This window comes from Thrips palmi, unplaced genomic scaffold (genome assembly GCF_012932325.1).
Source record: "Thrips palmi isolate BJ-2018 unplaced genomic scaffold, TpBJ-2018v1 HiC_scaffold_10, whole genome shotgun sequence".
In the NCBI taxonomy this organism is placed as follows: domain Eukaryota; kingdom Metazoa; phylum Arthropoda; class Insecta; order Thysanoptera; family Thripidae; genus Thrips; species Thrips palmi.
Genome location: NW_023144621.1, coordinates 18,933,455 through 18,946,086, shown reverse-complemented (window position 1 = coordinate 18,946,086; position 12,632 = coordinate 18,933,455). Strand labels below are relative to the sequence as shown.

At 57.6% G+C, this 12,632-nt stretch overlaps 2 protein-coding genes across 2 annotated transcripts; both read left to right on the top strand.

Annotated features, from left to right (window-relative positions):
- The first annotated feature begins 102 nt into the window (after positions 1-102).
- LOC117649407 (dedicator of cytokinesis protein 7) lies at positions 103-8,363 on the top strand. Its single transcript, XM_034392183.1, has 4 exons — positions 103-238; positions 492-796; positions 880-6,645; positions 6,814-8,363. The coding sequence occupies exons 2-4, from the start codon at positions 539-541 to the stop codon at positions 7,060-7,062; spliced, it is 6,273 nt and encodes a 2,090-aa protein (XP_034248074.1). The 5' UTR covers positions 103-238; positions 492-538; the 3' UTR covers positions 7,063-8,363.
- Positions 8,364-9,799: 1,436 nt separating this feature from the next.
- LOC117645852 (trichohyalin-like) lies at positions 9,800-12,292 on the top strand. The gene is made up of 3 exons (XM_034386337.1): positions 9,800-9,955; positions 10,086-10,242; positions 10,318-12,292. The coding sequence occupies exons 2-3, from the start codon at positions 10,091-10,093 to the stop codon at positions 12,290-12,292; spliced, it is 2,127 nt and encodes a 708-aa protein (XP_034242228.1). The 5' UTR covers positions 9,800-9,955; positions 10,086-10,090.
- Positions 12,293-12,632: the final 340 nt, after the last annotated feature.

Genomic DNA, 12,632 nt, shown 5'->3' with positions numbered 1-12,632 from the left:
ACGATAAAACGCTTGAACGATGGCACAAACGGTTGCTTTAAATCCGGTGCATTGAGGCCGATAATATTTTTAGTACGTTGGCTGTACCTATCAGAGCCTTTTAGAAATGTGCAGAACGGTGACTCATTCACTTGCTGTTGTTGTTCTTGTTGTTTGCTTACATCCTGGGACCTAGGAGCGTCTATCAATGGTTCAGGCTGACAGTACTTCTTGGAATAGTAATTCATTTACAGAGAAAGTAAGTGACGTATTGTTGAACATACTTGTATGGTTGAGCATGCCATCGACCAACTTGTCTGAGATAGTAATAACGACCTAATTTGTGCAATATCTTTTCTGGATCACGGTTGCATGATCCTATCAACTTTTAGTTGTTAACAGATTTTTAGATCTAAATTTTCCGCCTGTCAAGAAAAGGAACGGAAATTTCCGAGTAACCTGATGCTTTCAATTACTTTATCGTTATCTGTTAATGAATGTTTGTTTTACAGATATGATAATTCGATACTAGAACACCTGCCTGACCACCGAGGGAAAAATGGGGTCTGTTCAGCGAGCATTTGCTCAAAAATTAACTAAGCAACATGCTTCAGATGTCAGACGTCAAATTGCAGCGACTTCATACTCAAGAGATGCTTCAAAGACAGCAAGCAATCCATCGGGGCTGTCTTCCACAGTATCCCTGGGCGATGTTGTGGATCCCCTCGACTATGAAGATTTCATACAGCAACATCAACTTCTCATTGACCGCGACCCTTTACGGGCAATGCTTGACTTTCCAGTCAATGATATTGAGGTTTGTTTTCTATAAATGTATTGATAACATCAGAACATTCAAACTGTAGGATGATTGTTTGCTAACTACATTATATATTTTAGGTTGGTGTTATACCTCGCAAGATTCGCACAGAAGCCCCAGTTCTTCCAGAGGAACCTATCTCTGAACTTTCGCCTCAAGTCCGGGATTGTGTAGAGAGTTACACCCGTGATTGGATTGTTGTGGACTACCGATACCGTCACCATTCGAGTAGTGCGTTTTCACAAGATAGATCAGAAGAACGTCTTACAACTCTCCAAAATATTCCTCATCAAGAATTTGAAGTAGATGGTGAAACTGCCCCTGCTAATAATGGTCCACCTCTTGATACCCAATCTATTGCCAGCGGACGTTTGTCTGTCACATCTGCTGACACACCCCGTGGAAGCTGGGCTAGCTTTGATTTACAAAACTCTGTTAGTGACCCTGTCATTGCGGGTCTTCTGGAGAGGACTGCACCTGAAACAATTGATAAACTCAATGAGTCACGCCGACAAGAGGGCAGACAAGATGCTGTTTTCTCATTGTATCCACAACAAGATGAAGAAGATATGATTGAGCGAAGAATTTCAGCTGACATCCCAACAGAACATATGGGTCACCGTATTCAAGTGAAATGTCTGCAGCTCAAGTTAGATCTCGAAGTAGAACCGATATTTGCATCGATTGCTCTCTATGATTGTAAAGAAAAGAAGAAAATCTCAGAAAACTTTTATTTTGACATGAATCAAGAAGGATTAAAGAGAATGTTAACCTCTCATATTCCTTACAGTGACAGCAGCACTTTAAGTAGGTCGTGTATTTTTGACATAACATATCCATCTCCTGATCTCTTTCTTGTCATAAAACTTGAAAAGGTTCTGCAGGGTGATATCAATGAATGTGCTGAACCTTACATGAAAGATGACAAAAATAGAGAGAAGGTGAAGGCTAATGCTGTTGCTGCTTGTGAAAGACTTGGCAAATACCGCATGCCGTTTGCTTGGACTGCTATTTATGTGATGAATATTATTACTGGGGTCAACAGCCTTGACAGAGATTCTGGCAGTGACAAGGAAGGAAGTGCATCAAACAGCCTCGATCGCAAGCACAGCCAAACCAGCTTGGAACAACTGAAGAAACGAGCTTCTGACATGGGTACTTTGACTCGTCGTGGTTCCCTAGAAAGGCGCAGTGGTTCTGAAAAGAGACGCAGCTGGTCTCCTGAGGACTTCGGCTCTGGCTTGGACACATTTCGTCCGGTAACACTGACTGTTTCTAGTTTCTTCAAGCAAGAGCAAGACCGTCTAAGAGATGAAGACTTGTACAAATTTTTGGTGGACCTGAAACGCCCTTGCACCATGCATAAGAGGAAGTGCATCCCTGGCACGCTGAAGCTGGACATCTCGCCGTGCCCCGACGAGGTGCCCTACTGCCTGACCCCCGAGCTGGCCAGGATCAACCCGTACCCCGACGAGAAGGGCCGCGCCACCAAGGAGATCCTCGAGTTCCCCCCCAGGGAGATGTTCATCCCGCACTACTCGTACCGCAACCTGCTGTACGTCAGCCCCAAGGAGCTCAACTTCGCTGGGCGGACGGGCTCGGCGCGCAACATCGCCGTCAAGATGCAGCTCATGTGCGGCGAGGAGGAGCACAACGCCATGCCCGTCATCTTCGGCAAGTCGTCGTGCCCCGAGTTCGCCACCGAGGCCTACACCACCGTCAGCTACCACAGCAAGTGCCCGGACTTCTACGACGAGTTCAAGATGAAGCTGCCGGCCAACCTGGGCGACCAGCACCACCTGCTCTTCACCTTCTACCACATCAGCTGCCAGCGCAAGGAGGAGAAGACGACGGTGGAGACGCCGGTGGGGTACACGTGGCTGCCCGTGTTCCGCGACGGCCGCCTGCAGACGGGCGAGTTCTGCCTGCCCGTCATGATGGAGCACCCGCCGCCCAACTACTCGTACATCCCTCCCGACGTGTTGCTGCCCGGCACCAAGTGGGTGGACAACCACAAGGGCATCTTCGTGGTGGTGCTGGACGCCCTGTCGTCCGTGCACACGCAGGACAAGTACCTGGACAAGTTCTTGGGCTTGTGCGCCGCGCTGGAGGACGGCTCCATCCCTCCCCGCATCGGCGAGGCCAACATGGAGTCCGCGCTCAAGACGAGCATCCTGGAGCTGACACACGCCAAATCCGAGCCGCTGGTCAAGTTCCTGCCCGTCATCCTGGACAAGCTGGTGCTGCTTTTGGTGCGACCCCCAGTGGTGGGCGGCCAGCTGATGAACATCGGCCAGACTACGTTCGAGGCGCTGGCCAGCCTGGTGAAGAGCATCACCGCGCTGCCCGAGGGCCTGGGCGAGGGCCAGCGAGACCAGCACGGCCGGCACAGTCTGCTCACGGCCTACATCACTTACCAGTGTGCGCTGCCGCACCCCGCCGAGGGCAGCGGCTTGCCCCCCGCCGTGCCGGACATGGTGCCCACCCCGCTGCGCTCCACCAGCAACCCCAACCTGCACGGACTCGTGGAGGACGAACCGCTGGTGCCTGGCGTCATGTCCCCGATGGCCACCCCCGGCGGCGGCGTCGCCGCTGGCCGCGGCCTGGACCGCACCGCCAGCATGCGGACGGCGGCCGGCGGCCCCGCCGTGGTGCCCAACGTCGCCAACGTGGTGAGGCTGGTGCACGAGGAGCTGGCCTTGCAGTGGGTCGTGTCCAGCGGCGCGGCACGCGAGTTGGCCATGGCCAACGCCTGGTTCCTGCTCGAGCTCATGGTGAAGAGCATGGTGGAGCACCTGGCCGCTACAGACGGGCTAGACGCGCCGCGGCGCGCGCAGGGCCGCCTCTCGGAGCAGTTCACTGACGACGTGACGACCCTCGTGTCCACGCTCACCTCGGACATCATCTCACGCTGCAGCAAGGACCCGCGCCTGGCGCAGAGCATGAACGCCAGCCTGGCCTTCTTCCTGTTCGACCTGCTCTCCGTCATGGACCGCGGCTACGTGCTGTCGCTCATCAAGACCTACTACAAGCAGATGTCGGCCAAGATCTCGTCGCTGCCCGACGCCGTGGGACTGATCGGTCTGAAGGTGGACTTCCTGCGCATCGTCTGCAGCCACGAGCACCTGGTGCCGCTCAACCTGCCCTTCGGCACGCCCTTCACGCCCTCCTCGGCGCCCTGCTCGCCCACGCCCTCCGTCACCTCGTCCAACAGCCAGTCGTCCTTCGTGTCGACGCTCGTGGGCGGCGACCGCACCAGCTTCTCCGAGCTGTCCCTCGAGTTCCGGCAGCAGCACTTCCTCATCGGGCTGGTGCTGGGCGACTTGGCCGCCGTGCTGACGCTGCCGCACGCCGCGCTGCACGCCAAGGCCGTCAACATGGTGCGCAACCTGCTGACGGGCCACGACGGCGACCCCCGCTACGAGGACGCCGAGTGCCGCGCGCGCGTCGCCGCCCTGTACCTGCCGCTGCTCACCATCGTCATGGACAACCTGCACCAGCTGCACGGATGGCGCGAGCGTGGGCGCTCCCTCATGTCCCCCGCGCTGGAGGACGGTCCCGAGCCCCAGCCCGGCATCAACCAGTCCGTGGCCATGGCCATCGCGGGCACGTCCATGTTCGGGCTACGCGCCAACACCACCAGCGTCGAGTCCTACGACCCGTACGCCCAGCCCAGGAAGAGCAGCCTCACGGCGGACACCACGCGCCACCTGCTGGTGTGCTTCCTCTGGGTGCTCAAGAACATGAACAAGACCCTGCTGAAGCAGTGGTGGGCCGAGTTGCCGCCCCAGCGCTTCCACCAACTGCTCGAGACGCTGTTTGTCGGCAGCTACACGTTCGAGTACCGCGGCAAGCGGGAGCTACTCAAACGGTGCGCGCCGCAGACCCTAGCCAAGACCACGGACGCCAAGTCCAAGCTGGAGGACATGATCCTGGGGCAGAGCTCGGCCAGGAACGAGATGATGCTGCGCCACAAGGTGGCCGGCGCTGCCGTGGCCGGCGGGTCCCCCTCGGGGGCGGGGCAGAGCCCGGGGCCGGGAGTGGCGGGGGCTGACCGTCTGCGCTGGCGCAAGGAGCAGATGGCGTACCGGCCCAGCCTGGAGCCCAGCGACCGGCCGGCGGTGGACGTGGAGGCCGACGCGCACCTGGAGAGCAACCTGGCCACCGAGGTGAGCCTCATCATCCTGGACACCCTGGAGCAGATGGTGGCGGTGGCGTCGCGCTCCGACGCGCTGCAGCCGCTGCTCGGCGCCGTGCTCAAGGTGCTGCTGCACGCGCTGGCCCGCAACCAGAGCTCCACCGTGCTGAGGCACATGTTCGCCACGCAGAGGGCGCTCGTCTTCAAGTTCCCCAACTTGCTGTTCGACGAGGAGACGGAGCAGTGCGCCGACCTGTGCCTGCAGCTGCTGCGCCACTGCAGCTCGAACCGCGCCGCCGTGCGCTCCCAGGCGTCCGCCTCGCTGTACCTCCTCATGCGGCAGAACTTTGAGATCGGCAACAACTTCGCCCGCGTCAAGATGCAAGTCACCATGTCGCTGAGCTCGCTGGTCGGAACGAGCCGCACCTTCAGCGAGGAGTCGCTGCGCCGCTCCCTCAAGACCATCCTGGTGTACGCCAGCGGTGACACGGAGCTGCAGGAAACGACGTTCCCGGAGCAGGTCAAGGACCTGGTGTTCAACCTGCACATGATCCTGTCGGACACGGTCAAGATGAAGGAGTTCCAGGAGGACCCCGAGATGCTGCTGGACCTCATGTACCGCATCGCCAAGGGCTACCAGAACTCCCCGGACCTGCGCCTCACCTGGCTGGCCAACATGGCGCAGAAGCACATGGAGCGCAACAACCACACGGAGGCCGGCATGTGCCTGGTGCACTCCGCCGCCCTGGTCGCCGAGTACCTGCACATGCTGGAGGAGCGGCCGCACCTGCCGCTGGGCGCCGTGGCGCTGGAGCGCGTCACGCCCAACGCCCTGGAGGAGAGCGCGGTGTCCGACGACGTGGTCAGCCCCGAGGAGGAGGGCATCTGCCTGGGCAAGGACTTCACGGAGATCGGCCTGGTCGGCCTGCTCGAGCACGCGGCCAGCTCCTTCAACCTGGCCGGCATGTACGAGGCCGTCAACGACGTGTACAGCATCCTGATCCCCATGGCCGAGGCCAACCGGGACTACAAGCGGCTGGCCGCCATCCACGCCAAGCTGCACGAGGCCTTCACGCGCGTCGAGCAGCTGCAGGGCAAGCGCGTCTTCGGGACGTACTTCCGCGTCGGCTTCTACGGCTCCAAGCTGGGCGACCTCAACGGCGAGGAGTTCATCTACAAGGAGCCCACCCTGACCAAGCTGCCCGAGATCTTCAGCCGCTTGGAGAACTTCTACGCCGAGCGGTACGGCGCTGAGAACGTGCATGTCATCAAGGACTCGAACGCCGTGGACACGAGCACCCTGGACCCGGACAAGGCGTACATCCAGATCACCTACGTGGAGCCCTACTTCGAGGCCTACGAGCTGCGCCACCGGCAGACCTACTTCGACAGGAACTTCAACATCAAGCGGTTCGTGTACGCGACGCCCTTCACGTCCACGGGCCGCGCGCACGGCGAGCTGCACGAGCAGTACAAGCGCAAGACTATCCTCACCACCACCAACCACTTCCCCTACGTCAAGACCAGGATCCAGGTGGTGAGCCGCAAGGTGGTGGAGCTGACCCCCATCGAGGTGGCCATCGAGGACATCCAGAAGAAGACGGCCGAGCTGGCGCAGTCTATCTACCAGGAGCCACCGGACCCAAAGATCTTGCAGATGGTGCTGCAGGGCTGCATCGGCACCACCGTCAACCAGGGCCCCATGGAGGTGAGCGTCCAGCAACAACGTGTCTTCAGTCCCTTTTGAATTATTTAGCTGTAGAACACTATTTTATTGTTCAGGAACTGATAATAAAGGACAATGCTCTTTATATATTTTCTAGTCGGATGAATGGATTTGTAGCTGTACTAAAATCGTCTTTTTTATTTGTTCCAGGTTGCTTTGGTTTTCCTCTCCGACTTGGTGGATGGACAGAAGGCCCCAACCAAATTCCAAAATAAACTAAGACTGTGCTTTAAGGACTTCTCTAAGAAGTGTGCTGATGCTTTGCGCAAGAACAAGACTTTAATTGGAGCTGATCAACGAGACTACCAGCGAGAGCTGGAGAGGAACTATCACAGATTCAGTGACAGACTCACACCATTGATCACCCTCAACAATGTTGCTGGTCGCATCAGGAAGTAATTAAGTTCTCAAAGTCCCTGTACAGTATTTGTTGAGATTGCATTTAAAAATTTTTGACAAATACATGGTGTGTCTATTACTCATGATTTAGCATGACCAACATAAGATCTGATTTTGTATTGTTGGACTCGTAGTAGTAGACACACCAAGTATGTGAAGTAATTTCTTTTTACCCAACTAAGGAATTGAAATTTTAAGAATGAGAGTGACGAGTGCACCAATTAGCGATAGCAATCTAATTTTGTATTGTATTTGAATGAGATTAATTTTCAGCACTGCCATACCTAAACTCATTTATGTAAGGGCTTTTTGAAATATTTTGTGGTAGCCCTTTTAAACAAAATGGCTTTTTTTTACCATTGAATTAAGGTATGATCTGGTTGTGTGATGTGAATTTATTTATAAGTAATTTCCTTGAGCGATTTTATGTAAATGAAACAGACTGGTGGAAGACTGAAGTGAAGGTTTGACCCTTTGAAACAGTTTGCTCATGCTGCTTTTTTCTGTGTTATCATTTTTGCTTTTCAGTTACCTCTGCAGGGCAATCTGTTCTAGTTTTCATCATCCAGTTCATTTCTACTCTAGTCGTACCTATCCATCCCAAAATTCCCCAACATTGCAATGTTAAGTTCTTTTCATCTTTTGTTTTAAGTTAAAGTTATACACATTTTATTATTATTAATATGTTTTCCAAAGCCTTGTGTGATAGATAATTGCCATTACGTTGCTTATTATTTTAGTGCTTCAACTGATAGGTTACCTCTTACAAGCAGTATTCTCATTATTATTAGTAGTATGGTTGTCATAATCACCAGGCATGTTTGTTTCATTAATTTTCAAAATCCCATTTGGAAAAATTGTCTCCTCTTCTCATATGCTCGAATGTTTATACTGACCACCAGTAGTGAGTCTGTGTCTTTTTTTTAATTTTGACTTTAAAATTAATTTTTACAGCTGTACGGCAGCTTTAGCCTAAAAGATTAAATACGTAATTAATGAAAACTTTGTTGTTTAGGTAATAATTTCTAAATAATTTTAATTGCAATCTTCACTGTGTAATTATAAAATTTGAAGGAGACATAGAAGATTCAACTGGGACTTCACCTCGCTTTGTCATTCATGTAGTACCGGCTGGAAGCGCGATGGTCACAAATACAGGCAGCTGTGCTGCTCTATTATGTTCCTTACAGCTTTTGTACCTCCACACATGACTGTTTATTATTGTACAAGTAATATATGCTTTTAGCCATAGGTTTGTACTATTTTTAATACTTTGAAGCATTAAATAGCAATACACTTTATAACTGTGTTTCAATACCTTCACATGGGAGAGAAAGGGTTTAAGTGGAAATCCAAATTATTTAATGACTTCAAAAGTTACGAGAGGGAGGGGAAAGTGAGCCTCCGGACGGTGACGCCAGCCACTGCGGGCGCGTCTAACCAAGTGACAAACAATTTCACATTCCATTAGTCGCTTCACTGCGCGATACTGCGATACTGGTACCGCGCGCCGTCTCCGCGCCGCGGCCCCGCGGCCCGCCGATTTCGGGGGACCGCTGCTGACGTCATGCGACGTCACAGCAAATAGGGGGGACGTGGGAGTCAGCCACTTTGGTTCGAAACTGAATCTTTCCCTCCAGTGGCACTCGCTGCCGACGCGGCGTGGGCCTGATGGGCGTCGCGTTGCGTCGAGTGACTGAGGCGCACGGTGGCGCAGCTGCCAGCCGGGCGGCTAGGCCAGGCCAGGCCAGACCGCGAGCCAAATCCGATTGGGCGTGGAAATGGGATGCGAAGGGCCGCCAGGGGCGTCGCCGAGCGTCGCGTGCACCTGGTACCCGCCGGCCGGGCCGCCCCATGGGGCGCCCTCTGCGGCGCACTGCCTCTCTCTGTCTCTGTCTTCCTGCCTGCGCGCCGGGGACGCAACCGGAGGGTTGGCGCATTGGCGGCAAGGTCGTCGTCGACGGGGACGCCCACACCCCGGGTCCTGGGGTGGCAACTCGGCATCGCGCCGCGTCGTCTGCGCCTCGCGACTCCGTCGCCGTGCCCAGCGCGGCCGTGGTGCCGGAGCCGGCGGTCTGCGGCGGCACTGATAAGGGAGCTCCTCGGCGCGGGGTTCGCGGGGTCTGGGGGTCACGGCGCGGAGGACGCGTTTCGAAGCCACTGGGGCGTGGGATTGGCCCGGAGCGCCGACCGCCCTCCTCGCCTCCACCCGAGCCTCTGCCTGCCGCCGACGTCACGCGCCTCGCCAACAACCACGCCGAAAACCAGACTACGGTTTTCACGCGCTCGTCTCATTTGTTGCTACGCATGCACGCCGTCGACGGGGAAGATCATGGCGTTTGCACAGGCAGGCATGTGCGAGCAGACATTGGCAGCAAGCGGACCACAGCCACGGCGGCCAGAACACTTTCTCACCGGCTGCAGCAGGATTGTCTGGCTGAGCGCCTGGCTGGGTAGGCAACATCTGCTCCAGCGGCGCACCGGCGCGCAGCGGGTTGCCTACCCGGGGTTCGTCAGGCGCTCGGTGCGACGCGCCGACGCGCTTGGCCCGGCCAGGACGCCGCTGAAGCAGAAGGCAGTCCTCCGTGGGCGCGTCTCGGCGGCCCAGCCCAGCCCAGGGACGCGCAGTAGGGGCGCAGCTGCTTCTCCGGGCCAGGAGGGGGCGGGGCGGGCGGGCGGCGTTCGGGGAGGCAGCCAATGGCGTCGCGAGCTCGGCCACCCCCAGCGCTGCCTATAAAAGCCTTGGCTCTGCAGAGCGACGCCACAGTGCGCCCCCAGTTCTCTGAAGCAGCGCCGGCCCCCGACGCCACCTAGCCCGCCTGCAGCGGTCCCCCGAGCCACTCTCTACAACTCCAGCGCCGCGTCCTTCCAGACTCAGCACTGGCACCTGCAGGTGAGACTTACAGTGGACTGGCTCCGCACAACGTTTCGTCGCTCTGTCTCTCTCGTACCTAAACGTGGCAGCCCACGAGTGCGAAAGAGACAGCAATGTGCTTGTTTCCAAACTGTGTCTTGGCCCACAGTCACGATGAAGCGGCCCCGGCTGCGCATCCTGTCCGCGTTGCTGCTCTACTTGTGGGTGGGCGCCCCGGCCGCGGTCTGGGGAGACGCGGCGGGGCTCTTTGGCGGACCCCCTGGCAACGACCTGGCGAACCCAACGGACACATTCGACAAGGAAAGGTAAGTGAACGTCGCCGATAATGCTGTCACGGGATTGTGTGAGTCGCGCCTTAATGAACTTTGCCACTTGTGCAGTTTTTGGAACAACGACTTGGTACCGGAGGCAGCGCAAGACGCGCAGCCCTCCAACTTCTACGGACGACGCGTTGACAGCGGAGCTGACGTACGACGCAGCGTTGAGCGACGGGTCGACGCGGAGCGGCGCAGTGTCGAGCGACGTGCCGATGTTCGCCGAGCTGACGAGCGACGCGCCGATGTTCGCCGAGCTGACGAGCGACGCGCCGATGTCCGCCGAGCTGACGAGCGACGCGCCGATGTTCGCCGAGCTGACGAGCGACGCGCCGATGTCCGCCGAGCTGACGAGCGACGCGCCGATGTTCGCCGTGCTGACGGGCGACGCGCCGATGTTCGCCGTGCTGACGAGCGACGCGCCGATGTTCGCCGTGCTGACGAGCGACGTGCCGATGTTCGCCGTGCTGACGAGCGACGCGCCGATGTTCGCCGAGCTGACGAGCGACGTGCCGATGTTCGCCGAGCTGACGAGCGACGTGCCGATGTTCGCCGAGCTGACGAGCGACGCGCCGATGTTCGCCGCACTGATGAACGCCGTGCTGACGTACGAGCTGAAGAGCGACGTGCCGACGTCCGACGGGCTGATGAGCGACGTGCTGACGTGCGACGAACCGAAGAGCGACGTGCTGACGTGCGACGATCCGAAGAGCGACGATCGGAGGAGCGACGTGCTGATGTGCGACGCAGCGCTGATGAGGAACGCCGAGTGGAACGACGCAGCATTGAACGACGAGCTGACGAGAGACGCAGTGCGGAGCGCCGAAGCCTTGACCGCCGATCTGAAGGCCGATCCCTGCGCAGCGAACGACGATCTGGCGCCGACCGCCAACTCAGTCGCGACGAACGGTCCCTGGAGCGACGCGCCGAGCGACGAGCCGTCGACGAGAACCGATCACTCCGAGAGGAAGTCAGCGTTGAGCGACGGGCAGCGCGCAGAGCCGACGGAGCCGCCGACAGGAGAGACGCCCGCCTTCGTCGAGAGGTGCGATCCCTGGAGCGACGGGCTGAGAGGCGTGACGAACTTCGTCGCGACAACCGGGAGGTGCAGCGCGTCGAACGGCGGGCTGAGAGGCGAGTCGACGTAGAGAGGCGCGAGGTGCGATCCCTCCGCCGACAAGAAGAGGCGCGGGACGCCCGAAGAATGGACAGGCGAAGCGAAGAACCCCGGCAGCTTCGACGAGACAGCCGGTCCCTTGACAGACGCGCCGAGAGGCGTGTGGACGATGAGAGGCGCGAGGGCCGGTCTCTCCGCCGCAGTGACACAAGATCTCTGGAAAGAGCGGACAGACAGACCAACAACATGCTGCGACGCCAAGTTCGGTCCGCGGACAGGCGGTCCGAAACGCGGGACAGCGACGAGAGGCGAAGTGGACGATCCCTACGACGCGCAGAAGAAGTGCGGGCCTCTGAGCGGCGGGCTGAAGAGCGACGCTCTCTCGAACGACGTGCAGACAGGCGCGCTGAAGAGAGGCGCGATGTGCGATCCCTGGCACGACGCGCTGAGGAGAGGGGTGACGTTCGGTCACTGGAACGACGTGCTGAGGAGAGGCGTGACGTGCGGTCCCTGGAACGACGTGCCGAAGAGAGGCGTGACGTGCGATCCCTGGAACGACGTGCCGAAGAGAGGCGTGACGTTCGATCTCTGGAACGACGCGCTGAGAGGCGTGACGTGCGATCTCTGGAACGACGTGCCGAAGAGAGGCGTGACGTGCGATCCCTTGAACGACGTGCCGAAGAGAGGCGTGACGTGCGATCTCTGGAACGACGCGCTGAGGAGAGGCGTGACGTGCGATCCATGGAACGACGTGCTAATGAGAGGCGTGATGTTCGATCATTGGAACGACGTGCTGAGGAGAGGCGTGACGTGCGATCCCTGGAACGACGCACTGAGGAGAGGCGTGACGTGCGATCCATGGAACGACGTGCTGAAGAGAGGCGTGACGTGCGATCCTGGAACGACGTGCTGAGAGAGGCGTGACGTGCGATCCTGGAACGACGTGCTGAGGAGCGTGATGCGATCCTGGAAGCGTGCTGAGAGAGGCGTGACGTGCGATCTCTGGAAAGACGTGCTGAAGAGAGGCGTGACGTGCGATCCATGCAACGACGTGCTGATGAGAGGCGTGATGTTCGATCCCTGGAACGACGTGCTGATGAGAGGCGTGATGTTCGATCACTGGAACGACGTGCTGAGGAGAGGCGTGATGTTCGATCCCTGGAACGACGTGCTGATGAGAGGCGTGATGTTCGATCCCTGGAACGACGTGCCTGAGTGAGCGTGTGAGCGATCCCTGGAACGACGTGCTGAGGAGAGGCGTGAC